The sequence below is a fragment of the Nematocida ausubeli genome (assembly GCF_000738915.1).
Source record: "Nematocida ausubeli strain ERTm6 chromosome Unknown supercont2.5, whole genome shotgun sequence".
Taxonomy (NCBI): Eukaryota; Fungi; Microsporidia; genus Nematocida; species Nematocida ausubeli.
In genome coordinates, this window is record NW_026515638.1 from 438,798 (window position 1) to 464,732 (window position 25,935).

General features: G+C 40.1%; 16 protein-coding genes across 16 annotated transcripts; 6 read left to right on the forward strand and 10 right to left on the reverse strand.

The window, feature by feature from the left end:
• Positions 1-2: 2 nt before the first annotated feature.
• Positions 3-881, forward strand: NESG_02227 (uncharacterized protein; the record flags this gene model as incomplete). Its single annotated transcript, XM_053049836.1, has 1 exon — positions 3-881. One exon carries the CDS (start codon positions 3-5, stop codon positions 879-881), a length of 879 nt encoding a protein of 292 aa, XP_052904007.1.
• A 342-nt stretch (positions 882-1,223) lies between these two features.
• On the reverse strand, positions 1,224-1,991 carry NESG_02228 (uncharacterized protein; the record flags this gene model as incomplete). The annotated part of the gene is made up of 1 exon (XM_053049837.1): positions 1,224-1,991. The coding sequence occupies one exon, from the start codon at positions 1,989-1,991 to the stop codon at positions 1,224-1,226; it is 768 nt and encodes a 255-aa protein (XP_052904008.1).
• A 1,184-nt stretch (positions 1,992-3,175) lies between these two features.
• NESG_02229 (uncharacterized protein) lies at positions 3,176-4,216 on the reverse strand (the record flags this gene model as incomplete). The annotated part of the gene is made up of 1 exon (XM_053049838.1): positions 3,176-4,216. The coding sequence occupies one exon, from the start codon at positions 4,214-4,216 to the stop codon at positions 3,176-3,178; it is 1,041 nt and encodes a 346-aa protein (XP_052904009.1).
• Positions 4,217-4,745: 529 nt separating this feature from the next.
• Positions 4,746-6,152, reverse strand: NESG_02230 (uncharacterized protein; the record flags this gene model as incomplete). Its single annotated transcript, XM_053049839.1, has 1 exon — positions 4,746-6,152. One exon carries the CDS (start codon positions 6,150-6,152, stop codon positions 4,746-4,748), a length of 1,407 nt encoding a protein of 468 aa, XP_052904010.1.
• Positions 6,153-6,890: 738 nt separating this feature from the next.
• Positions 6,891-8,294, reverse strand: NESG_02231 (uncharacterized protein; the record flags this gene model as incomplete). Its single annotated transcript, XM_053049840.1, has 1 exon — positions 6,891-8,294. The coding sequence occupies one exon, from the start codon at positions 8,292-8,294 to the stop codon at positions 6,891-6,893; it is 1,404 nt and encodes a 467-aa protein (XP_052904011.1).
• Positions 8,295-8,489: 195 nt separating this feature from the next.
• NESG_02232 (uncharacterized protein) lies at positions 8,490-10,700 on the reverse strand (the record flags this gene model as incomplete). The annotated part of the gene is made up of 1 exon (XM_053049841.1): positions 8,490-10,700. One exon carries the CDS (start codon positions 10,698-10,700, stop codon positions 8,490-8,492), a length of 2,211 nt encoding a protein of 736 aa, XP_052904012.1.
• A 319-nt stretch (positions 10,701-11,019) lies between these two features.
• Positions 11,020-15,039, reverse strand: NESG_02233 (uncharacterized protein; the record flags this gene model as incomplete). The annotated part of the gene is made up of 1 exon (XM_053049842.1): positions 11,020-15,039. One exon carries the CDS (start codon positions 15,037-15,039, stop codon positions 11,020-11,022), a length of 4,020 nt encoding a protein of 1,339 aa, XP_052904013.1.
• Positions 15,040-15,077: 38 nt separating this feature from the next.
• Positions 15,078-15,557, forward strand: NESG_02234 (uncharacterized protein; the record flags this gene model as incomplete). The annotated part of the gene is made up of 1 exon (XM_053049843.1): positions 15,078-15,557. One exon carries the CDS (start codon positions 15,078-15,080, stop codon positions 15,555-15,557), a length of 480 nt encoding a protein of 159 aa, XP_052904014.1.
• Positions 15,558-15,873: 316 nt separating this feature from the next.
• On the reverse strand, positions 15,874-16,818 carry NESG_02235 (uncharacterized protein; the record flags this gene model as incomplete). Its single annotated transcript, XM_053049844.1, has 1 exon — positions 15,874-16,818. One exon carries the CDS (start codon positions 16,816-16,818, stop codon positions 15,874-15,876), a length of 945 nt encoding a protein of 314 aa, XP_052904015.1.
• Positions 16,819-16,847: 29 nt separating this feature from the next.
• On the forward strand, positions 16,848-17,288 carry NESG_02236 (uncharacterized protein; the record flags this gene model as incomplete). The annotated part of the gene is made up of 1 exon (XM_053049845.1): positions 16,848-17,288. One exon carries the CDS (start codon positions 16,848-16,850, stop codon positions 17,286-17,288), a length of 441 nt encoding a protein of 146 aa, XP_052904016.1.
• Positions 17,289-18,214: 926 nt separating this feature from the next.
• Positions 18,215-19,072, reverse strand: NESG_02237 (uncharacterized protein; the record flags this gene model as incomplete). The annotated part of the gene is made up of 1 exon (XM_053049846.1): positions 18,215-19,072. The coding sequence occupies one exon, from the start codon at positions 19,070-19,072 to the stop codon at positions 18,215-18,217; it is 858 nt and encodes a 285-aa protein (XP_052904017.1).
• A 36-nt stretch (positions 19,073-19,108) lies between these two features.
• On the forward strand, positions 19,109-20,440 carry NESG_02238 (uncharacterized protein; the record flags this gene model as incomplete). Its single annotated transcript, XM_053049847.1, has 1 exon — positions 19,109-20,440. One exon carries the CDS (start codon positions 19,109-19,111, stop codon positions 20,438-20,440), a length of 1,332 nt encoding a protein of 443 aa, XP_052904018.1.
• A 968-nt stretch (positions 20,441-21,408) lies between these two features.
• Positions 21,409-22,119, forward strand: NESG_02239 (uncharacterized protein; the record flags this gene model as incomplete). Its single annotated transcript, XM_053049848.1, has 1 exon — positions 21,409-22,119. One exon carries the CDS (start codon positions 21,409-21,411, stop codon positions 22,117-22,119), a length of 711 nt encoding a protein of 236 aa, XP_052904019.1.
• A 14-nt stretch (positions 22,120-22,133) lies between these two features.
• NESG_02240 (uncharacterized protein) lies at positions 22,134-22,880 on the reverse strand (the record flags this gene model as incomplete). Its single annotated transcript, XM_053049849.1, has 1 exon — positions 22,134-22,880. One exon carries the CDS (start codon positions 22,878-22,880, stop codon positions 22,134-22,136), a length of 747 nt encoding a protein of 248 aa, XP_052904020.1.
• A 694-nt stretch (positions 22,881-23,574) lies between these two features.
• On the reverse strand, positions 23,575-24,426 carry NESG_02241 (uncharacterized protein; the record flags this gene model as incomplete). Its single annotated transcript, XM_053049850.1, has 1 exon — positions 23,575-24,426. One exon carries the CDS (start codon positions 24,424-24,426, stop codon positions 23,575-23,577), a length of 852 nt encoding a protein of 283 aa, XP_052904021.1.
• A 68-nt stretch (positions 24,427-24,494) lies between these two features.
• Positions 24,495-25,463, forward strand: NESG_02242 (uncharacterized protein; the record flags this gene model as incomplete). The annotated part of the gene is made up of 1 exon (XM_053049851.1): positions 24,495-25,463. The coding sequence occupies one exon, from the start codon at positions 24,495-24,497 to the stop codon at positions 25,461-25,463; it is 969 nt and encodes a 322-aa protein (XP_052904022.1).
• Between the last annotated feature and the right edge of the window lie 472 nt (positions 25,464-25,935).

Below are 25,935 nucleotides of genomic sequence, written 5' to 3' on the forward strand. Positions count from 1 at the left end.
CTATGCTTGCTTCTGGCATTGCTGCCAGTGTTCTAAACAAGTACATTGTCTCTCATCTGCACATTTCTGGTAAGTTCTTCATCCTTCTGGTCCAAACAGTTTTCCTCCTTCTTCTTCTTTCCATTATAATGGCATTTGTCTACTCCCCTAGCGATTCCTTCAAGGCTGCCTCCATTTCTACTGTTTCCCCGTGGATATTCTCTGCTGTTTCTCTCTCTATTATGATTTACTCGGGGCTTGAGGCAAATGCACGCCTGTCGATTTCTCTTTTTACTGTTCTCAAAAATCTTACAATTCCCATAATCGCAGTGCACGATGCACTTTTCAACAGCTATAAGATATCAATGCTTACTCTTCTGTCGTTTATTTTGATAGTTGTAAGCTCATTCCTAGGGGCTTACTCTACTGACAAAAAGAAGAAAGACTCCATCTCAGTGCTTGGAATTACCTGGATGGCACTAAACTGCTTCTCCTCTGCTGCATATGTTATACGCTTCAACCAGCTAATTCGAACAACACAAACAAGTAGTATAGTTGCTGCGTGGGCAGTAAACATACTTGCCTTTCCTCTTATTCTTTTTTGCTTCGCGTTTGAGGGCATGCGGGACCTTAAAACAGTCGGGGTAAAGGAGATGCTTATTATTGCGCTGTCTGGCATAGCCACCTGCTGCATAGCTGTGTCCAACGCGCACGCTGCATACACATTCTCCACAACCACAATTGCTGTTATAAACGCACTGAACAAGCTTCCAATAGCCGCAAGCGGAGTGGTTTTTGGATTTGAAACTGCTGGCCGCTCGTCCAAATGGATATCTATTCTTCTGGGCGTGGCCTCCTCAATTCTTTATGCAGCTTCCAGAATGCCCTCCAGCAATGCATAGCCAGCTATGTATATTATTCCACCTCCTAGCATATTTATCCCCTAAACTGGCTGAAAACTGTAAATTCATATGTTTGGAAGCTTGAGTGCTGCGCTGCCAGGTGTGTGGCTGGTAAATATTTATCAATACATGCTTCTTACTTTGCAGTTGTTTTTATATTAGTTACTTGATTAAATTATGGCATTTATATTTTGGAAAGCAAGAAGTTGTTTCTGTGCAGTGCATAAGTAGATGTGCAAGATATGATGGAAAACCAACCGGATGGAAGCTTGCTAAGCGCACCAATACCTACTCATTTCATAAAAATTACTGTGTGGGTGTGCACATTTATTTTGGAACATCCTAAGGCGTGCCATTTATCATATATACATCTATTCTATGGTTCAGCGCTGAATTTTGGTGTATGCTTTGCTTGGTGTATGGCCCATCAGGCGACTCTATTCCTGCTATGTATACTCTTTTCACGCGCCCATGAACCAAGGCCATCCCACACACAAGGCATGGCTCGCTTGATAGTATCACGGTGCGCCCTGTGCATAGGTAGTCTGATGTACTCCTTGAGATTGTCTTAACCATTCGTATTACTGAGTGCTGGAAAAAGCTATCCGGCGTGTCTGTATTTGCAAATATTGTGTGTGCATGCGAGCCACTGAACTCAGTATCCTCCAAAATGGTTGCTGAAACTGCGCATGCCTCCTGTTTTTTGCTTTGTGTGGTAACTAGCCTCTGAATATAGTGAGGCACCTCTGTTGTTTCAGGCGCTCCTACTTTTACCGAGCAGGGCCATTGCTTAATTGCTGCATTTATTTCAACTTCTGTTTTAGGTTCTTTTATTGGAATGTACGCTGGGAATAGAGTTTCTGTATCAACCCCAAGCGACTCTATAAATTGTTTGTGCGAGTTTGCACTGTCTAAATAGTCAGCTTCCTTACATAGGAGAACACACAAGCTGTCATTCTCTGGCTTTATTCTTTTAAGAAACCCTGGCTTGTTTTGGAAGTATTTAGATATCTCTCGGATTAGACTGCTGCTGTTCTTTTTTGGGACTGACACTGCCAGCCATTTCTCCAGATCCAGCTGAGGATGCGGATTTATTCTGGTGCACAGCATAATAAAAAAGTTTTGTAAAACCGACATTAAGCAAGCACCCCTCTGGCCAACAACGAAGTAGATTCTGATTTTGGATTATATATACTTGCCTGTCACTGTATAAAAATACCCATATTTGCATTACTATTGTTGGGTTTATTTGTGTTAGAGCGTGAAATACTTTCCTTGGGCCAAAAATGTGGATGAATTTAGCAGCCATAGTATTTTTTGGTGTGCATATATATTACTGCCTACAGCTGTCTAGAGGCGTATAAATAGTCTACATGAAATAAATCAGATGAAGGGTCTTAAAAACAAGTCTATTGTTTGGAGAAAGCCCATATAGGTCAACTAGCCAATTATTAAACACAGCATAGTATAGTGGGGTAGGTTTTGTGCTATGTGGTTTACATACGGTTGGTTTTTGGTGTGAATAGACACTGCACATGGTTTATTGTTTGTGGTGTGCCTTCCAGTCCTTTTTATTGTCTTTCTATATTAATATCTTTTCTTCTGTTTTATTTCTATGTTTATTGAAAAAACAAAGTATACTCAGCTCTATTATACTAGTTTGTTTTAGAAAGGCTTGCGGAAATAAAAAAAGATAGAAGACCGCGAAAATCTGATAAAGAGCAAAAACGAAAGACCCATAATAATCGGACTGTAAGAAGCGAGCTAAGAAGTAAACAGTAATGGCAGTCTGTTATAATCACAATGAAAACGAAAGCGGCCTCTCAAGGCCAACAAAGTCATAATATTCAGTGTTTTAAATGTAGAGACAAAAAGAGATTTTTCTAGAACAGAAAGTCAACTAGACACCAAGCCAGAGTATAAAACAAGTTTTATATTTCTTTCTTTACAATCCAGTGAATAAGATGGGCTGCTTTCAAATATATAACCTGATATTATAAATACTGTATTCATTTACTCCAAGCATAATTATATTTCTGGTCTCTCACTTAGACTATTAGTTTCTTTGCCACATTAAGCAGCTGCGTCTATAAAAAATATACATGCGCAAATAAACACCAGATGACTTTTGCACAGGAAAAAATCAAGACCATTTATTAAGCCTGTGAATAGAAAAAAATATACATTATTATACAGATGATTATGGATAAAAGAGGTTGAAAAAGGCCATGTAAATTTTAACTTTTAATAGACAAAGAGTTTCTAATCCTATATTTTAAGAAAACAGATTTGGGTTATATGGGGTTTGCTTGCCCACTAAATTCACTTTTGCACAAGGGCGTATTTTCTCCCTTCTTTTCATACATACTAACAGCCGCATAATACAATATATACATATCCATCCTCTGAATTGCCTTCAGTATAAGATCCTGCTGGAGTGTGCATGCGTCATCTAGCAAAGCAATGGATGCATCCATGTATTTTATGTGCTGTAAATGCACCCCTATTACCATTTGCAGCGCCTCTAGCTCATTTGATGTGGCTTGCGCGTGCGCTGTCTCGGCTTTTCTCATTGAATATAATAGCTTTTCTTTAGCAGCTACACATTTTATAAGACTCAACTCTTTTTTCATTAGAACAATAAATTTCTTCTGAAGCTCTGCCACATTGAATAGATAGTCAATATGGTGCCTTCTTGAGATATTATTCAATTCTTTGGTTTGAAGCACCAGAGCTCTTTGAGACCTACACTCATGAATAGAAACTTCATTAGATTTAGTCAGTTCTTTTATTTTGGAAGAAAAGACCTCTAACATATTTGCTTTTTCGCTATAATCTATGCACGCCTCAACAGGCAAATATGCTCTATTAGAATATGTTAAATAGTAATCATTAGCAATCTTCTCCATATTGCTTGCTTTTTTGAAATTTTCGTGGTATTCTTTTAGTAACTCAAATCTTTTCAAGCATGCGTCTGCTACTTCTCTATACAAGGAATTGTAGATAACATGTGCTGAATCTGCATACGCTTTTGCCTCCAAAAGCTTATAAAGATCCTTCTGGCGCCTTTTTACAGATACTATTGCTGGGTTTTCTACATTTTCTGTGGCATTTTCAGACTTAACTGCTTTTTCTGCTAAGCGTGAGAAGTTCTTGCTTTCTTTTACCACATTCATAGTAGGTAGTGTGAAGCTAGACTCTTTTGGCGGTGTATAAGTCTCTAGCATTTCTGATGCTATCGTATAGATTTCAGCCGCACTCAAGTCAATTAGTCCACTTGTAATGAGAAGAAAATGAAGTACAGCCCCCTTTTTTCGGTTCTTAGCCATGCTCATTTATATTCTTAAGACTAATATATCAACATTAAAATATCACTTAGATTTTGGCTTAATACTATACATACTTTTCAAGTAAAGAGTTTTTATTATTATAGTAAATATATTATTGACAGCTCTTCTTATTAGGGATTGGTCTTGAAAGCTCTTTCATCTTCAGCTTTTCGCACAGCAGAATGGTTTTATACTTGGATTTTGGGCGTGTGCTTTGAGCAGTCATATCGAAAACATTCTATTATAGCCCTTCTCTGCAGTAATAGAAGGGTTCTGAATAAATGCTAGTTTGGAAATTTTATCACAGCAAAGTATCTGGATAATAAACAAGAGAAGCAGTAAATGCCGACCACAGGCTTCGAAACACAATAGCACTATGCATTCACATATTTTAATAAAACTTTTCTAAGCACAGCGCACTCAACCACCCGCCGCTATATTCTTTCCAGAGTACAATCCTACCTTTGTGCACAGAAACTAAGTTATATAGCAGGCCCCGACTGCCAAATAAACAATCCTTCTGCTACCATTACATCTAAATCTGAGATTCTTTAGTTATTCTATTAAGTCTCTTTTTTACTTCAATCAATGTATGTTTGGCCGTAGATGCACATTTCTCCTGCTTTTTATGCGCAGAATTGTCAGCACTATATACTTTAAAAAGCTCTTTTCTTTCAAATAGAGCGGATAAATAATTTTTTTGGACAATTTGTAAGTCTTTTAATACACAAATGATCTCTTCTATGCATTTTGTGTATTTATCGTGCTGCTCACCTATTGGATTGTATCCAACCTCATTTGGCTCTGTATTTTGTAAATCCAAACCTTGTTTTTTTATTTCTAAATAAATCAGCTTTTCTCTGTCCTTTACATTTATATAGCTTTCTAAGTCAAGGTCTATTAAATTACAATATATTTCCTGAGATTTTATATGATTCTCTAGGATATACATAGGCAATTTTATTACGTCATTTATAGTCATTCTCGCTACTTGTATTGCAGAAATCAGGGCATTGTATTTGTTGCACACTTCTGTCTTTTTTATTCCTATCCTTTCTAGATCTGATTCTATTCTCCTGATTTCTTTTATTTTATCGCTAGATCCTGATGCTAGGGCAGTTGGAGTATCTGTATGGTTGGAGCTATAATAATCGAATATTTTTTTCCGGATTTTCTTTAATTCTTTCGATTTTTCGCTGAATGCTTCTATAGTCTTTTTACGACTTGAATAAATACTTTCTACTTCATTATCCTTTTCAACATATATATTGTAAGACGAATCTAAGGTACTCTTTGTAACTAATAGCTTGGCTAGCACCTCTTGGTATTCTTTCTTCGCTGCATCCACGGCTTGATTAGCATCATGCATATTTTCTACTGCACTGCTTTCCTCTAAATCCACTTTTTCAACCAATAAAGAAAGCACATTCGTACTTTCATCTAGTGAATAAAGAGCCTGGTCCTGTAAGCCAACAGCCTCCGCCATGTGCATGTCTGGTCTCTGTGTAGTCTGTGGTTTTTCAGTTACCTCTTCTGTAGAAACACTTTTTTCCTCTAATTTCTTCTTGAATTCTTTTACTAATTTGTGTGCATTATCACGATCATTGGCCATTGTAACATACACACATGAGCTCATGCATACTTTATTTTCAGCTGAACTTTCTTCCTCAACACTGCTACTACTGTTTTTCTTAGTCGTCTGCTTTTCTATTTCTTGTATGCCCTGCTTTTCTTTGCTTATATTTATTTCTTCTTCTTTCTTCTCTAACAAGGGACTTATCCTGTCTTCCTGCTGGCTTATAGCCATGCATTTCTCTAGGGGCTCTGTGGATGGTAATTTAGATGCTAATGTATAGATTTCTATTTTAGAAAGTGCAATTGCTACTATAGCTGTTGTAGTTATAACCAGACTTTTCTTGCAAACGCTGTACTTAAACTTCATTCTAGCTTTTATTGATTCACAGCCAAATATATAAAGAATCCAAAGATCATTTTTATTTTTAGTTTAATATTAGCAAAGTATGCTTCTTTCATCTATACTCTATTTAGAGAAACTTCACATTGGCCTGCAAAAACATTTCGCATTTCTCAAAGCATATCTTCGTACTTGCTTTCTTTAGCTAGAAAGAGGCACCCAGTACACAAGTACTTCAAATTTATAGCGCCTTAGTGTTTATATATTGGTGTAAATATGCTTCTGCTGCTTTTTGCATGCCTATAATTTTCTTCTGTTCTTTTGGCTAAGCTCATTTGACGTCCATGGATTCTAGTGTTTCTAGATATAAAACCATATGATTTAAAACTTGAAATACACTCTATAAAAGTATGTGTTTATTTTTCTGTGTGCATGCTGTATAGTGTAGCATATTTGAGCATTTCATGTTCTTGTGAGAGAAAAATCCAATCTCCATTCATGGATGTACTCCACAATTAGCTCATTTTTTATTATAGTGGCATCTTCTATTTTATTGCTATGGCTGTCGGAAAATAAGTGTACATTACATATATTAGAGCAATTATATTAATAACAAGTGTACAGAAAATAAAAAGATGTGGTAGAAATAATAAAAAAAAGAGACATGTATGGGAGTGCATAAGAAAGAAATATGATATTAGTGTAGAAATAGACAGTTCGGGCGTGCCATGCTGTTGAGATATATTACTATAAAATTTATTATTTTTAATAGCAGCTCATTTGCAGAGCAGTTAACTTTGCCATCTCACCTGCAGTTTCTTTCATGCAGGGTCCGCCTGCATTAAATGGCACTCTTGGGCAGGAGGAGAGATCAATGTCAAGCCCAGGAGATAGCCCTAGGTTTGTATTAAAAAGGGATGGGTTCATGCCTGACTGGCATTTGTCCTCGCAAGGGCATCCCATTGTGACTTGTGTTGTTGGTAGCGTGTTTGATATAGCCTTCTGGCAGTCTTTTAGGCTTCTTTGGTAGGCATTTCCTATTTGAGTTGCTCCTATCATTCCCATCATTATAGGTGGGCTTAAGGGGCATTCTTTTGGTCTTTCAAACATTTGCTCTTGCTGCTGTTGGATTGACCTTATCATCATTGCATTTAGATCAGGACCACAGCAGTTGCCGATTCTTACATTGGTTGGTCCAGGAGCATTTGGGTCAGTTTCTTCTAAGCATTTTTTATAAGAAGGTGGAGGGCAGACACTGTTTTCCTTTAACTGTGTAATTACATCAATTATTCCTGATGGCATCCCAAGGGATGAAAATTCTCCCATGCCACTCATGCCGCCTGCACATGAATTTTGCTGTGGCATACCGCCCATACCACAGGGGCATGGACTGCCCATGCCGCCCAGTCCACCCAAACTTCCTAGTCCGCCCATGCCACCGGAGCACATACTTGGTTGTGGCATACTAGGCATGCCACCGGAGCACATACTTGGTTGTGGAATACCACCCATGCCGCCTAGACCGCCAGAACACATACTTGGTTGTGGCATACCACCAGAGCACATGCTTGGTTGTGACATACCGCCCATGCCACCTAGTAAAGAGCTACCGCATCCACAGGCTCCAAAATCTCCAGACGGGTTACCAAACCCAATAAAAGAGCTGTTTCCGCATGCATTTGGCATATTTTTCATAGACATGTAGTCATTCATTGCAGCATATCCACCTGTAAGGCGTAGGTTTAGCATGCCAAGAAGGGATTTATGGAATTCAGTACATGAATTGTATGAAGAGGCAAGCTTTGGAGTGTTTTCAGCTGAAAGTATCTGGAAAGGATTTATGGATTTGATCAAGATATCTAAACACTCAGTTCCTGTGTTTGGTGGAATGACACCCATGCTCATTAGCATTTCTGGTTCTAAGCATTGCGAAGGATTTCCCATTTTCATCACGGTCTTTCGGATAGAACGAATTGCAGCTGCTAGTTTCTCAAGATTATTGTTCTGGCATGATGCATTTGGGAAACAATTGCACAGTCCTAGAACACCACCTTGTGGGAGGCCTGTCATGGATTCTACACCAGCTTCAAATGATCCAGCTTTTGCAATCTGCCCGCACAGTAATAGTGCAAGTGTAGCTATACTTATGATGCTTTTGATATTTATCATCTATCATGTAGAACGTCATTTGATTAAATACTAAGATTTCACACTCTGTTTTAGAGCTCTCCAATTAGAAAAATGTTTTATGCTATGACTTGCAAACAAATTTAAAACAAAACAGGTTTTAGCTTTTATTCTCTTCCGTGAAAACCCTAGGTTTTATATACCGCATAGTAGAATTGATTGAAGCCGGATCTTTCTTTAGTGGATTAGATCGATCAATAAAGACTTTATTTCCTCTGACTTGCAGAACACTTTGATAGTGGCCTTTGCTGCAGATCCCTTCTCTTTTACAACGGCCTTCACTAGCACGGGCTCCTTGGTATACATAAAAATACCGCCCCACTCCAGAGTATTGTCACTTTCAGCCACCTCCATTTTAAATATATTCTTCAGCTCTTTGATTACCTCATCCTTATCCATTCCAAATCTATATTCTTTCACCAGCGGAGAAGTATCTATCTCTTCTTCTGGAATGTCCAGCCCTGGTGCAATAAAGTCTGTCACAGATATCTCAAAGGGGTTTAGTCTAACCTCACCCACTTCATAGTCTCTACTGTCATACACAGAATACCCAAATGTGCTGGCTATTTCTGCACCGCACAGATCCTTATAGTCGTCGATTGGGATCTTTATATCAATTTCTGTTGATTCCCTTCCTCGGAGGTATATCATCTCTTCGTTGATGCACTTGTTCTCTAGGAACACCCTTAGCCGCCCTTCCTCTAAAACTAGGTCAATTTTGCTTGCTATTCTGTATTGGAGAACAATAAACTCTGGGAATATATTTTTAACAACAGATATTCCAAACTCGCTTTCGCTTCTATTAAGCTCTATGCGGTTGGATGCCTGCAGCTGCACAGAGTTAAATTTAGACTCCAGCTGGCTTTCTTCCCGCTTTTTAATGAATATCTCTGCATCGCCTTCTAATTTGTCAATTACCATCTGGGTAAGCTCGCTTTTCTCTTTTAGGACTTCAGTGCTGCAGCCTTCTGAGAACAGAATGTGCATGGGGTTGCTTTTATCTGCCACTGCAAGAGATAGATTCACAGCAGGCTGTACATTCTCCCCATCCAGTATGGTTCGGTTCAGTAGAGACACCATGTGGTCTGAGGTTTTTGTTTCAACCAGAGACCCAAGTATTTCCACAGTTACCCTTGGATGCACTGAGTCTTCAATGTAGCTTGAAAGTATCTGCTCAAGAGACCTTTTAAGCTCTTTGTCTTCTGTCATCTTCTGCACTTTTGAGATGTTATGGATAATCTTGACTTTGTAGTTGCAGGAGCCTGATGCATTCAGCGCCTTCTTAAAAAGCTCGTCCCAAGAGGTGCCTTTAAACCTGTCGCACATTCCTGTAACAGACTCAACAATGGATATCTTCTGAACCTCTCCCAGCTCAGACAGCAGCGTAGGCAGCGACTTGGCAATCTTATTCGCAGTTTTCTCGCTTCCTATTTTGAGAAGAATTCCCATGGCAAGAAGTGCAATAGTGCCATTGTCAGTGAGCATCCCTTCTATAATCTCTGTCAAAGGAAGAAGCTTCTGTTTATATTGCACGCACATCATATCTATTGTTCTCAAGGCTGCAATCTTCACTACGACTCTGTTTGACTGCAGTAGCTTCTTAAGCCCTTTTACACATCGGTCTAGAAGACTAACAGCACTGGGGAGCATATGGATGTGCCTCATGGCTTCAATGAAGGAAGACGGGTCTGTCTCATCCAAAGACAGATACTGCACAAATATCTTGGCGGCTGTTGGGTTTTCTAGATGCTTGGAAAGATATCTAATAATTTGCACAGACGTAATGCCCTTGGCAGAGACGTTCTTCAAAATATTAATTACCTCTCTGCTATCCTGCGGCCGTATTCTATTAATAAATACAACTGCATTCCCAAGTGGCCCTGTTGTTTTCAGCCCCTGCAGCCACCCGCACCCGCTGAACCACTCAGCAAGCGATGGGTTGGAAAGAAATAGAAGAACTGGAACAATCATGTTTAGAGTGTCATATTCTGTTTCAATAAGGGACTGCTGCACGTACTTAGAGCAGTCTTCTAGCATCTGCTCTGGGGTTATCTGCAGAAGCAGTTTCAGAGCCTCTGCGCGCAGACCATCTTTCTTTGCTATGTTGTTAATCAAGGCATTTATGGCCACAAAAGCACCCGAGGAAAGATCTGCAACGCTCCTAATAAAAGCATATGAGATGGTCTTTAGATAGAGGTCTTTGTTGTGGAAAGAGTGCAGCAGCCTAGATATAACTGCGTCTATTTCAAGCTCTGTAAATTCGCTTCGGCCTATTTCCTTCAGAACATTCACCAAAGCGCTAGTGCATTTTCTTGTGATGATGACACGTTCCGTGAATGCACTCATTTCACTTATTGCCTTTTCCTTACTTTGTCTGTCAATTCGCATCCTGTAATTACAATAAATAATTATAATAATAAAAATAGCAATTTATATATCTAGGCACTGTCAATATAAACGAACTTAGTACAAATATAATTACTGGAATTTATCTGGGAGTGGCTGTTACAGCTTGTTTTAGCACAAAAACATGTGCAGTTTTGCAGTTGGTGATTAGTTTGCATATGCACATTCACTGTGTAAGGTGCAATTTAGAGTAATCGAGTGGCGACAATAAGCAAAACTGACATATCTGTCATTGTATAATGCTATGGCATGCGTTGCCCGTGCACTGTCAAATATAAATCAGATTAACAATATAGATTTATTACAAATCAAGAGAAGGAGTCTTGTCTGATAGGTCCTCCTGATCGTTCTTTATCTGCTGGTGGCGGATAAGTGCTTCTGCTCTGCGGAGAAGAACCTCCTCACTTACCCCCAGTGTTTCGCAAACCTCCTTGGTGAGGCCCTCTGCAAGCAGCGACTGGATCATTAGCGTGTCTTTCTCCTTGCCCCATCCCCTTGGAAGACCTGTTGTTTTTCGCAACACGGGGAGAGGCCCTGCACTGATAAGCTCAAGCCTGTCAAAAAGATTGATCTTATTGGTAAGCACCTTGGCTAGCTCTGCATCAAACCCACTGCGTCTGCTCTGCCGCCTTTTCATGTTTTCCTCTATCATGCCAATCATATTTGTCATTTCTGTTATGATATTCCTGCCTTTGTACATTTTCACAATGCTCTCTCGGTTTTTCTGGGTTGGTCTTCCGAAGAGCTCTATGGCAGCAGACACACTTTCTCTTTCCTCATCATTGTCTTCTTTTTTGTTAATAACAAGAAGTATCTTCCGTATTCGGGAGTTAAGCTCGTCCTTTGACCTTCCCTTGTACAGCGCGATCTCTTTCCCCTTTTCGCTCTTCACCAAGCCCACTCTTGTTTTTTCGTCAACCTGTATGTTGTACACCCCGTAGCCAAACGCGCGGACCTGGCCTACCAGCAGATTATCGTCTTCAATCGCCCAGTTCTTCCACTCGATCTCGGTTGCACCTTTAAAGTCCTCGTATGGCTCAAGAAGCTCAATCATCTGGCATCTGAAGAGAAGTCTTTGCGGATCTACTTCTTCTGGAAGTGCAATCGTCTTATCGTCATTGTCGCTGTCATCCTTCTGGAGCGCCCACTCTAAAGACATGCTCAGGTCGTCCTTAATTCCCTGCTCTGCAATTGCTCTAAGCGCGCGCCGGATGCTCTTTGCAACTTGCCCCTTTGTCAGCCCCTGGGCTTTTGTTCCCCGCAGCTCTACTAGCAGATCTGAGAATCTTTCTTTCTCCAGCACAGTGGCTTTGTCGTTTGCATCCGAAGCGTCAAGAGATTCCTTTAGTTGCTTAATTGCTTCCTCCCTCTTAGGCAGCTCCTCTTCTGAGAGAAGGCCTGCACGCGCCATCTTTCTGAGAATACGCCGGAGCCGGCTTTCAGCGTCTGCAGCTCGTCTCTTTATAAGAAGATTCTCCCAAAAGTCTGGGTCATCTATCTCTTCTGTCACCTGGAATGAAGCCTTGCTGAACACATTTCCTTTTTGGTCCTCGTGCCGGACTACGCTGGTACGCCCTTCAAGTATCTTGTCAATGTCTTCCTCACAGAATTTCTGATTGACATCATCTGCCTCCATAAGAACACCGTATGCACCCTTCTTAAGCAGAGACTCAACTCTTCCCTTCCTGTTGTGCGCAGACTCTCTGTCCTTGTCCTTGTGAAGAATTGCCCTGTCCAAACCAAGCTTCAAGCTAGCTCTGTCAAACATCTCTCTTTCGTATGTGTTGCGGGTCACCAGTCTGTATATCTTAACTTCAGCTGTTTGTCCTATTCTGTGACATCTGGCCTGCGCTTGCAGATCGTTCTGGGGGTTCCAGTCACTGTCAAATATGATAACTGTGTCTGCTGCGGTCAGGTTTATACCCACACCTCCTGCACGCGTGCACAGCAGGAAAACAAAGGAGTTCTCATCCGTGCTGAATCTGTCAATTGACGCCTGTCTTACATCTCCTCGCACTGTTCCATCAATTCGCTCGTATAAGTATCCCTTGTACTGCAGGTACTCAGCAATTAGATCCAGGCACTTTGTCATCTGCGAAAACACAAGCACCTTGTGGCTCTTATGCAGCTTTGCAAGCAGCTTGTCCAGGAAAACAAGCTTTCCACTGCTCTGTATAAGAATCCGGTAGTATTCATCGCGATCTCCAGATTCGTGGTTTATATCCTGTCCGTTTTCCATGAGAATCTGCTCCTCTGCGCCCGAGATTAGATAAGGATGAATGCAGCACTTTCTTAGCTCCATCATTATGTTTAGCAGGTTTGGTGTTGAAGACCCTGCTGCGCCCAGGAATTCCATATTTTTCTCAAGTATTGCTCTGTAGAACCTCTTCTGAATCATTGTGAGCTCCACCTCCACAATGGTCTCCTCCTTTACCGGAATAGTTTCCACATCGTCCTTCATACGACGCAGCATCAGCGGCTTCAGTAGCAGCTGGATCCTTTCCACATCGTCTGCCTCTTCCATCTTGTATGCGTCAAGGAAGTATTTTAGGGAAGGGAACTTCTCCTCATCAATGAAGTTCAGAAGTGACCAAAGCTCTGAAAGGTTGTTCTGCAGCGGCGTACCAGATAGAAGGACCTTGTGGTCCACCTCTATTGACCGGAGGGTCTGCGCTGCCTTGCTTCTGCTGTTCTTTAGTCTATGCGCCTCGTCCAGAACACTCACTCCAAAGGATACAGAAGAAAGATGGTCTACGCCTGCAATGGCCATCTCGTACGTTGTCAAAATAACATCAAACAGAAGTTGCCCTGTTGCAGTTCTGAACTCAAAGTCCTGCATTATTTCCCTTGCTGGCTGCGATCCGTGATACACTAGCACGCGCAGATCAGTCCAGGCAGCAAACTCTCTCTCCCAGTGTGGAATGGTAGAAAGAGGCGCAACCACAAGCGCTGGCCTTTTCATTCCGCACTTGCTCATAATTGTGTCCACAAATGCCACGCTCTGCACGGTCTTTCCCAATCCCATTTCATCGGCCAGTATGCAGCTCTGTCGGAACAGCCACTTATTGACCAGCCAGGACACTCCTTCCTTTTGGTATGCTCTTAGCTCTCTTCCGCCCTTAAAGACAAAGGATTCAGGAACTCGGTCCCTAGACGGCCTCCACCCAATTGGCGTGGTTCCTGTATAGATCTTTTCCCTTCTCCGAATAAAGTCGCCGTGGGCCTGCTCAAAGCCCTCGCAGTCAGATAGATGCTCGTAGTACTCAAAGGTTGAGGACTCATACGGGAACTTCCTCCACTTGGTCAGATATATTTTTCTTGACGTGTTCTCGTCAATATATTCCTCTTCCTCCGCAATAATTCTCTCTACTGTGACAAGCTCAGAGTCAAACAGGTCTGCGTCTTCCTCGTGCACCACAGGGGCCTTGAGAAATCTCCGCACTCGCATTTCCCCTGTCTTTGTCTCAACAAGCGTGTCGTACGGAACCCATTCGCAGTGCAGGTACGACTTTCCTCTGTACTTGACATAGAATGTGTTCTCAGGCTTGTTATATGAAAGTATCTTCTCCACGTTGTCCTCCTCAATCATTGTATCCTCAGCCATGTCATCGTCATCCTCATAGTCCTCATCGTTATCTTCCTCATCATTATCATTGACAGGGGTCGACTTGATAACAGCTGCAGATCTTCTTCTGGGCTTTCTAACTACATCGCCTCCAATGTCGCTGTACCTGCTGTCTGGGCTTTCATGCTTTTCAGCGCCTCTCTCCATGTGTTTCTCCGCATTCTTTGGCTTTCCTGCAATTTTGTTCATAAGCACAAGATTGTTCAAATACATCTGGTACTGTATGGTGCTTGCCAGGCCCTTGTTCACATACTGGTAGTTGTGTATCTTCTCCTGGAGGTTTGCACTCTCGCTGTCCTCTGCGTTCAGCAGAGTTAGTGGCACGTGTATCTTTGGGTTTAGAAAGGGGCTCAGAGGCAGCATAATTCTTCCTCCTTGTATTGGGTCCTGCAGCTCCACTTTTTCCTTCTGGGGATGCCTCTCAGATTGTGTCAAAGGCGTTTCCAAGCATGTGTCTACCTCCTCCTCCAGACCCTTGAGCACCTCCTGCACTGTTTCCAAGTGACCTGAGGCATTCAATCTTTTATTGTCAAACGTATCGATTGATGTCTTTCTGGGCCTGCCTCTACCTGTCTTTTGCTTTTTCACCAGGTCCTCGCTCTCTTCCAAGGTGTTATCCGTGTCAAATCCTGAGCTGTCAGATGTATCTAAAAAATCTGTAGAGTTATCGCTTCTGGAATCTTCTTCTTTATGCATGGTAATATGAAAATTAGCAAAAATAAATAATTGCGCGAATGGAGATTAAGTTCGACTTCGACAACTGGATAAGAAACACACTTGGTCTGGTGGAGATAGACAGAACGAAAAGACAGGAAAATGCGATAGTATGCAAGCACTGGCTGCGAGGCCTCTGCAAGAAGGGTGATGTGTGCGAGTTTCTCCATGTGTACGCGCTGGATAAAATGCCAGAGTGCTGGTTCTTCTCAAAGTATGGGGAGTGCAGCAATCAAGACTGCCTGTTCCTGCACATAGACCCAAATAGCAAGAGCAAGGAGTGCATCTGGTACACAAGGGGATTCTGCCGGCACGGGAATAGCTGCAGAAACAAGCACTACAAGAAAAGAATGTGTTTTAACTATGAAGCAGGATTCTGCCCGCTTGGAAAGAAGTGTCCATACGGCCATCCAAAGTTTGAAACAATTGGCGCAGACTATCAGAGAACAGAGCAGCAGTACTCTGTTATTTCAAAGCCATCGACCCTTCTTGGGAACTAATAAATTATTTCACTGTCAACTAAATACTTCTAGCGCTTTGGGTTCTCTAGCTATTTTTACAAATATACGCAGTTATTTTCATAGAGACTTTAGAAAGGCTTTTAAGTACACATATGCTGTACAAATGCACTTTCTGCAGATGTGCCATTTTTAGTTAAGCGTATAAATAGAAGTGTACTGGGTACAGCTTTACATACTGCATTCTTCTGTTTGGTATTGACATTTTGGCTGCAGCTGCCTAGCTAGAGCCATATGGGTATATGCTCTGGAATGAATGTGTTACTTGGGAAATATGAAAATTAGTTATTTATTCGTATTACTTTCTCTGAGTATTCTTCTGCAGAGAAGCATCTATTTTTAGCAGCTTCGCCTGGACGTCTCTCTTGTTGCGCGATGGGGCAAATCTGGATAGAGCAGAGAATATAATATCTATTCGGTTCTTTGTCCTAATAGGGGTTTTTGCTGCAATCTTTGTCAGGGCATCAACCTCGGTGTTCTTCCACCCATCAGAGTCAAATGTTATCTCCTGCTTTGGCTTGGCCTTGCTTTCTTTGTTTACCCTTGGGTCGTACTTTATTGCCAGAGCCACAAGGCTTCTAATTCTCTGGTTGTCTTTCATTTTTTTCTCGTCAAGCAGCTGCTTGTTCTCGGCTGCAGCCTGTCTTCGCATCTCTCTACTTTGGTAGTCTTCGTCCTTGCAAAGGAACTCAAACGCACGGATGGACTCAAAGTTCTGCCAGAATTTGTAGAATGTCACAATGTCGGCGTCCTTGGAGTCAATGTTTCCAAGTGACACAGTGTATGGCTTTGCGCTGAATACAGAATTTCTGGTAAACGCCTCGTCAAAGACGGAGAAAAATTCTTCTGTTGTGTACTCCTTGTCTGCAGGAATTGTTTCATCGAAGGCAATGAAATCATAGAGCTTCCTTTTGTGTGGGTTGCTGAGAACCTCGTGCGCCTTTGTGAGGGCAATGAAAGATGCGCCTCCATCTTCTATTTTGCATGAGAGAAGTTTGTCTGGGTGGAACAGTTTGGCCTGTTTTCTAAATGCCACTTTGAACTTTTCTTCTGTATACATCTTCGCATCCTCCTGCGAGAACCCCATCAAATAGTACAGATCAAGAGACTTCCAGTCCTTTATGTCCTCAATTGTGTATCTTGCGAATAAGTCTTTAGGGCTTTTCATTAACTCGACTTTCTGTGCGGGTTTTTCTTTTCGCTCGGTCAAACCAGTTGGTCCACTATAATGCGTTACTTCCATTAGCTTTTTATAAAATTTTTACTTTAATTATGCCTGGTGAGCCCGACATGCACTCGCTTAGCACAGACTCTGATGAAAGCAATGACCACGGAAACATCTACTACGAGCCGTACGACGAGAAGCTTGTTGAGTGGTTTGTGGATCTGCTGAAGACACATCAGATGCTGAAGGAAGCACGCCAAGTTATACTGGACAGGCACTTTGGGGAGCTGGGTATTTCAGCGAACTTGGAGGAGCAGGAGAAGCTTCTTCTAATACACGAGTACATAAACAAGGAGCTGGTCTATCCGCCTGTGTTTTTAGGGTCCACTCTTGGGTTCAACAAAAACAACTGGAACAAGAACATTGAAAGGATGCTGGAGCCGTATGGCATTCGGCAGAAGCCTGTTTTCTGTACAAAAGACACTTGCTATCTCTTTGAAAGAATGAAGTATCTCATGCTTAAGTATATGGAGAAGATCCGAAAATAGAGTGTAAGCCAGCATGTCCTAGGGTTTTCTGGCCTGCTAACTTTTCAATGTCTTTGCAAAGCAGACAGAACAGCAGACCGAAACTTTGCAGCTGTAGTATTTTGAGAAGATATATGCAAAGTAATCAGATATTTACATATAGCCCAGATCTTGTAAAGCGTGTTAAAGAGCTACTTGAGGCCAGCCATGGATTATGGCCAGATAAATATAGCACTAAATATATCTGTGCTGCTTTGCTCAAGTGCTTTGTATGGTAGACTTAAAGAATTGTATGCTCTAAATAAGGATAAGTAAAGAGACATATACTTGGCTTAATAGAAAAATATCCTTCAGTTTAATAAATATATAGCCAGCCTATAGGAAGATGTATACAACAATAGCTTTACTATTTTCACCACGCCTGCGTATACCAAATACCCCCTTATTTTACTATTGACTTTTACTAGATGAAGGCATTCTATTGCAAATGCATGTGCTAATTTAGAATGAATATGAAGCTATCTGATGGATTTTACTTAAATATCATGGGTCTAAATTACTTCTAAAAGTGGGAAGTACTGCAGCAATTCAATATATTTGCCTAGATGGATGAAAATCGAGTCTTAGTTTGATATCTTGGAAGCATCCGCATATTCACTTAATGCACTCAATAAGTAAGAATAAATTAGCTAAGGCAATATTTATTTAAATTCCAGACTTAGCCTGAATAATAAGATATTGTCGCTGCGCTTAGTAGTAAAGAAAAATAAAATACTTCTTTAAATAAAAGCGCGCATCTGCGGAATATGCAGACTCTGGCCATAAATCCACCCAGTGGAATATAGCCATTTCAGTGCATTTTTCAGATGCATTGCACTACTTTGATGTAGTATTGAAACAAAGATCATTTGATTCTGAGGTGTTCATTCAATAGTTGCTCTTCCTGCTTAGGCTACTAACTGATTCATTGCAGTGGGCTCAATTACCTTTCCAAAGAAAATACTCCATTTATTGCTGAGATTATTCATTTGACTAATGATGTGTAGCCTAAATATTCTATTTTTAAACTCCTTCGACTTATTTGGTGAAATATCTGGGAGAGTCCTGAATAGCTCCAGATACAAAAGGTGGCCTTCTAACTCACCTATTCTCTTTAGCATTTCATATCTCTCAATCTCTTCCTTTACTTTGTCAGTAGTAAGATGATTTACTGCTAAATGCAGATTTCTTATTGTTTCTAAATATTCAGCCCATGAGCTGTTTGATATATCCTGGGCCTCAAGTTTTCTAGTAATCAGGCTAATTGTTTTATTGACTTCCTCCAAATGCAAAAACTCCTTTGTCTGCTTTTTTCGTATAACATTCATCACAATGAACATGTACTCGTTCAGGTATGCATGTCTCATTAAATAGAACTGCTCTATCATGGCATGGTTTCTTTTTTCGTTGAGGATCCACTCCTCATACTCATTTATCTCGTGCACAAGCGTTTCTATATCCATATTCAATAAATCAGCTTCTCTCTGATGCAGCAGCTTTTCTTTTATTTTTGCAAATGATGCCATGAACAATTTATTACCTAGCAAAGAATCATTGTTTTCAGGGCTATTTTCGATTTTTATGCTCTGATAATATGACTCTGCACTCTTATATTCAAGAAGCACCCTGTGCCTTTTTGCATCCTTATAAATCTTCTCCAGCACATTCGGCTTATATATGAGGTAGTGAAGAACAACTGCAATAACTAAAAACCCAATAATCTTGAACGTTTCCATGCTTACCCCTTCAATGGAGATCCCATCCATTCTTCTAATATTTTTTATTAGCTTTCTATTTGTAAAATGCAGGATACAAAGGATCGCTACAGCTCCAGTGAGAGACACTCAGAAGAGAGAAGCACCGATGTAGAGGAAGATATTAAAAAGCTAATGGGCAAGAAAACAGATAATTTAGACAAAAAAATGAGTGTGTCTATTGATCAGGCCGATACAACCATTTCATTGCTCAGGCAGCTTGCCCTGCAGTATGATGAGCTGGAGGCATTCTTTAAGTCGCATGACCCGAAGGTGCGAGACGACTTCCCAGCGGAACTGCTGACAGAGCTAGTAAAGTCAAGCAAGATATCGCCTACACTATGCAAAATGGTTGAGAGTGTGACTGAGGAGGCAAAAAACCTTCGAAGGGAAAATGAGCTACTAAAGGTTTCAGAGAAATCCACAAGGGAACAGCTGGATAACAATACAGGATCCCATCGCAGTCTTAAGCTAGAAGTAAAATACCTAAACCAGGCGCTAAAAGAGGCAACTAAAGAGATAAAAAAGCAGAAGGATGAAGCAACCGCCCAAAGAAAAAGAATGCTTGAGATGGAAACATCTTTGGAAGCACAGAAGAAGATTGCAAAAAGTCTCCTCCAAGACAAAAAGGTGAGCAACAAAGAAACTGATATACATGAGGAGGAGAAGCAGATACTGCAGGACATGATAAAGCATAAGGACGCAGAAGTAGAGAGGGCAAAGCGGGAGAAGGAAGAAATGGCGTATGAAAAGCAGAAAATAAGAAGAGAGTACGAGGTACTTCATATACAATACAGCCGTCTAAAGAAAAGAGCTGAGCTGAAGGAGAAGGCATTGTATTCATGCACCGAGGAGATGGAGCTGTTAATCAAGCAAATGGACAAACTCTCAAAGTCTGACATGCAGAAAAAAGAGAGACTCGAATACATGGAAATAAATAAAAAGAAAAGGCTGTATGATAGTCATCTGGGAAATAGAGCAAAAGAGCAGCCTGCATATCCTGTAAAAGGGCATAAAGTACAGGCAGCACCCGCACGATATGCAAGAGCAGAGCAAAAACCGAAAGGAAAACCCATCATCCAACCAGAAGTCATCCCAGATGAAACAGATCATACCGAAACATCTGAGCCTGCAAATGAAAGCATAACAGATATTCCTATTTCCTTTTCGCAGGCAGTAGACAATGCATCAGTGCCAGATCTAGACTCTATTTCTTCGGATAGAACTGCAACCAGCTACAAGGATATGCAGCGCAAAACAGAAGAAATGTCTAAAAAGTTGAAAGATCTGGAAAACCTTCTAAGTGAAATCAAGCGATCAAACGACTCAGAGCTTGATAAAGTAGAAGAAAAGATCAATCATAAAACAAAGCGCACGTAGGAATAATCCTACATATAAGAACATGCCTGCATTTATGAATCCTATTCGTAAGTGTCTATTAAGTGCCCTTTCTATTGCCATAATGTATGCATATAGTAGTTTTATTTAAGCCTTTTAACTAATAAAGGTATGCTTGTCTGCTATACTTGCATTTTATGAACTACATATGGCAATGTGCTTATATGCAGACTGGGATTATATGGGTTTTTAGTATATTCTACTATAGAGCTGCATTAATAAAAAGGCTGGATAGTACTAAGCGCATGCTTGCATAAGCATATACTCTGCATGGTCCTGTATGGAACTTTTTTATTCTGAAATATAGGAGAAGCTTGAATTTGAATACTTTTAGCCTAATGTTGTTAAATAAATATACATTAACTTCATCTTAAACGAGACCTTGGACAACAGCTCCTTTTTCAAATTCTCTGCATATATTTAGACTATTACTGCACACACCTTCAGATCTTGAAGTAGAACAAGCATAAGAAATTAAGGAAGAATAAATATTTTCAATGTGCAATGTTAAGCCCATATGTCTTTTGACTGCGCATATAAAAGGTCTGGAAAAAACTGCACTCCTTCACTTCTTATTGACCACCAGGTAATTATACTTAAAATAGTAAATTATTTCTAGTCATGTAATTAATACAAGCCTATAGAGTGTAGCTACCTGTGATCTGGTAATTAAAATTATAGTGCTAGAACTCCAAGTAGTCTACTAAACTCTTTTCACCCCAGCCCATAGATTAATTTTAGCCATTTTAACTCATGCAGAATATTCTATGTGGTCAGGGCGTAGGCTAAAAGCAAGCTATCTCTATGGCGAATGCACTCTCTAGTATGAGATGCATTTCAAAAGTATGACTGGATCATCGCTAGGAAAAACAATTGGCTGTAGAATAAAAAATGGACTAATTATAATTTCATTACATATGCATATAAAAGGATTTTTCTTTAAGTAAATAATGGACTATGCAAAGCTTAAAACAAGATTAAAGGACAAGTTTACAAAGGAGTACAAAAAGACACAGCACACAGGCGCATACTTAGACGCAGAGAAAGAGTACAAAAAAACCAGAGAGTCCATAAAAATAATGGAAATCGAACTGCAGGCCCTGCAGCAAGCATTCACTACATCATCTATATACGACAATATAACTAGCAGTTTGGCATCCGGGCTAGAGCTCGTAAAAGAAAGCATAAAGAAACAAGGCAGAGCAAGAACAGAAGTATCAAAAGAAGAAGTAGACGTGTTTGGTCTCTTCGCAGGGTCTTCTCTGGTGCTGGCCAATAACACAGCAGGAGAAGCATCCAGGCAGTTTGAAGGCCTCTCATACTCGCTGAAGAAAGTGTCTGCGTCACGTGTGCAGCTTAAAGAAGGCATAAATCGGGTTATGGATCTACTTAAAGAGCTCAAGGACATGTCTCTTGAGATAGATGATAGCAGACTGAAGATACTAGATCTAAGACAATGTGTAGAGGCTGCGAGATCAGCAGAGGAAGAAGAGAAATACAAACAGGAGTACACAGAGCAAACATCTAAGGTGTATGAAGAAATGAAGAGATTTACTGAGTCACCTGAGCTATCAGAAATAGCACTAGGGCTTGCAGGGGCACTTCGAGGATTCTTTGGAGATGCGTATGATGCGATGGCAGAAAGCATAAGTGACAAGTAATTAAAATACACCTTTCATTTATTTATCAAAGCAAAAGCTTTAAAAAACTTTTTTGTTGTTGTTGAGTTGTGTGATCCTGATATTTCTATTTTTGTTTTATCTGATAGGTCTGCAAGTGTATTTGCAACTGTTATTTTGCAGACAGGTGTGCCGCCATTCATAGTTATATAGAAAACCAAATAGTAAAGGAAAGAGGCAGCCCTAGAGGTAAACTGGGGATATATCCACGTATTGAACAAATTAATGTTATATGATGTGCTTGGGGTGTATTTCAGGGATATAAAACCGTCTATTTCAGGAACATCTTCTATTTCCGTTGTATTTATGTATATCTCTCCATTTGTCATTCCGCCCCCCATTAGAAGAATAACAGTATTTTGAGACTGGACAGCTCTATGAATGTTTTCAATGCTAGTATATGTTTGCACATTGTATCTGTCTATCTTGAGTATCTTTCTATCTTGAACTGCATATATAGAAGGGCTTCCAAATATTCTATACAGGTTGTTTACATCAAAAATGGATGTGTATGTACATATGTATGTTCCTCCTGTTTTCTTTAGTTTCTTTGGAATCGGATTTGCCAGTGGTGTAAAGATGCCTGACCAGAAGTACTTGTATAGGAACACTGGCATGTACAAAACTGCATTTATAATAAGGTTGAAGAATAAAACTGGAAATAGCAATATCTTGTATTTAGTAATCCTGACGTATGGATTGATTCCTGTCACAGGGTCGCTAAATTCTGTGTACTTTTCCATTTAATGCAGCAAAAATATTTCTATTTATTTCTTCTAGTTTTATGCTGCTTAGTAGGAAATACTTACTAAGGTTGTTTCAAGTAAAACCAAGAGTACTATTTGAATTTCCTTAAATCTTGATGGTGTACATTATTTAAGAAGAAAGCCCTTAGTGTTTTCCCAAATAATACAAGCCTTCTTATTACCTATGAAAATCTACTGTATTTTCTTTGCATCACATGAAATGTGCATTTTCTAATTTCACTGATCTTTTTGGGTATTGTGTGGCTTTTTGGTATAGTAAAACTAGACTCTAGTTACTTAGCTATAACTATATGCATATATCTCTATTCTAGAGAGTTTTGTAAGTTACAGTGGATGGGCTGCAATTTACTTAAGATATTACTGCAAGACATATATGAAAATGGTGCAAGTGCTGGCAAAGCAGTAAGCCATAGCGCATAGAGTTATTGAGCATTCAAAAAAATTATCTTCTATAATTCTTAAGCACATTACTCCTCCATGCCAATTCAGTGCACTAAGGCCACAGAATAGTTATCAACACCGCTATGCAGATGGTTATCTACAGATGATACAATCTCTATGAGTAATATGTATATATTTGGTGGAAATGGAGAATTTAATAGTACATGCATATTTAGAGAAAAATAAATGAGCATACAGAAGAGTTCTTCATGAATAGACTAGTAGTCATCTACAGTATCTTGGAGATAAATGAAACAGTTCTTTTGTTCATTTCTATGCTAATTCTATTCTTATGCAATAAGCTAATCAAAGTCTCTGTGTAGTATTTGTTTATGTAGGGCAAGCCTGCTTGCTGGTTTTTGTCACTCGGCACCTCCTTATATGCTAATTTTAGTGAGAGATTGAAAACTGGTGAGTCAGTTGTTTCACCATGATATATATACGTTATGTCAAGAAGTCTAATATTGTATGTTCCGTGCTCCCCTACTACTTCTATCTCCTGTCTTGTCTGCAGGGCATCATATAGATAGTAGAACAGAAAGTATTCATCTGGCATGCCTGTTGTAATTTGGTTGTAGAATACTTTTGTATACATCTGCTGGTCATCCTTCTTGTCACACTCCATGCTACTGCGTATGCACTTTGGCACTCTTTCATTCTCTATAACTAGATATAGTGTAGAATATAGAACACCATTCTTTTTTGGCTTTATGTCTTGCTCTGCTAGGTGTGCAAACTCTCTACAGTGGCAGGACCACATATCAATCAACTCTTCCCACCCGTCTGCAGGAAGCCTCAAAACACTTTCATTCTCAACAGCTGTGCACCTGCACGGGCATACTACTGTCTTCAGCAGACGCACCATATTCTCTTCCAATTCACTGTTCAGCTGCATTTCCAGAGAGCTTGTCTCTGGTGTTTCAAAGATCTTATTTGCTCGAATTATTGTGTACTCATTCTCTTTGTATATTTTATGCGGGTTCTTGAGTATGTTTTGTATTGCTGCATTTTCTGGGGAGTACTCTGCGCTTTTTATGTATATAAGACATCCGTCTATTCCATCAAGTATCTCCACTAGCATTTCTGTGCTGAAGCACTTTTAGTTTAATAAATATAAATATAGACAAATGAGTCAGCTAAAATTTTTCAATGAACCACGCAGAGACTGTTGGAACTGAAAATATGATTGCAGAGGCATCAATAGCAAATGAGAACAGCAAGGAGATGTGCTGTCCAGAAGAAGTGGGCAGGCAAGTGCCAGAAGTGCAGTGTGCATCGACTAAAACTGTGACTTCCAGCCATACCCCAAAAAAGACTCTTCTTCTTCTTTCGCTAAAGTCACCGGGTGCATGCAGACAGCTAGTGAGCGATCTTACTTCATTGCTCCCAGAGAACACTGTAAGAGACTCAAAGCTAAAGGAAAGATTCTCAATCTATGACGTAGCAGATATTGCCGACATGCGAGATGCAGAAAACATACTGGTTATTGAGACGCGAAAGAAAAGCCCTGCACCAATTATGTGGGCAGTTGCAAAAACTGACTTAGCAGCAAGCAAGACAGGATACGATGTCATTAAGTTCATGCTAACTGGGGTATACACTATGAGTGAGCTAAAGTTCCTAGGAAACCCATTAGCAAACACACAAATGACTACACTTTTCACAGAAGACTTTGAGAAGAGTGCTGGTCTTAGAAAGGCAAAGAGCATTCTATTGCAGATATTCAATACAACAGTGGAGATAGAAGAAGAGCCATCAACCACAAAGGACTATGTCGATAAGATTGCATCTTTCTTTATTTTAGACAACTCTATACACGTCCGCTTCTACCACATACAGAAAAAGACACGAGAGGCTGAAAAAATCATTGCAAGCAGGCTAAGACAAGAGAAGAAGCTGAATGCAGAGAAGAAAGAGGAAGAGAAGATAGATGAAATTGAAGCAAACAACAAGCCCGACGAGGAAGCAGAGGTAGACCCAAATATAGAAGCAGTAATTGCATCAGCAGAAGATCAAGTTCCATGGTATGAAATCAAGGAGTGTGGGCCTAGATTTACTCTACACCCTAGAGACAGTGACTTAGATGATAACTACACAGAGCCACAGGAGAAGAACTAATGTCTCGTTGCAAAAATTCTATTATAATTTATATCCAGAGTTTTAAATAAATTTTACCCTTCAGATATATTTACTATTCACATTGTGCGCTAGCTCTGAAGACATTTTATAAAAAACATATTTTAAAGTTTATAAAACAAATATACCATACTTCTAGATGAAAGAAATATAATGCAAGATGCTGCACCTAATGCTTTCAGTTAATAGAAACACTAGAACATATTTTGGGGCGTGAAGATATACCAGATGGATCTTTCTAGCGCTGTAATATACTTTACATAAAACTAGCACAGACTGTGTACTCAGAAAATGTCAGCTGGTAGGAATTTTTAAGCATTCAATAGAGCAATATAAAGGCTCCCCAAAAGTGTGCATGAATCTAAAATATTTATTTGAATGCGCAGGCTGTGTTAAAGCTTTTTGCACTCCTCTAAGAGGGGATGCTGAGTGATTGAGTATAAAAGAGGTACTT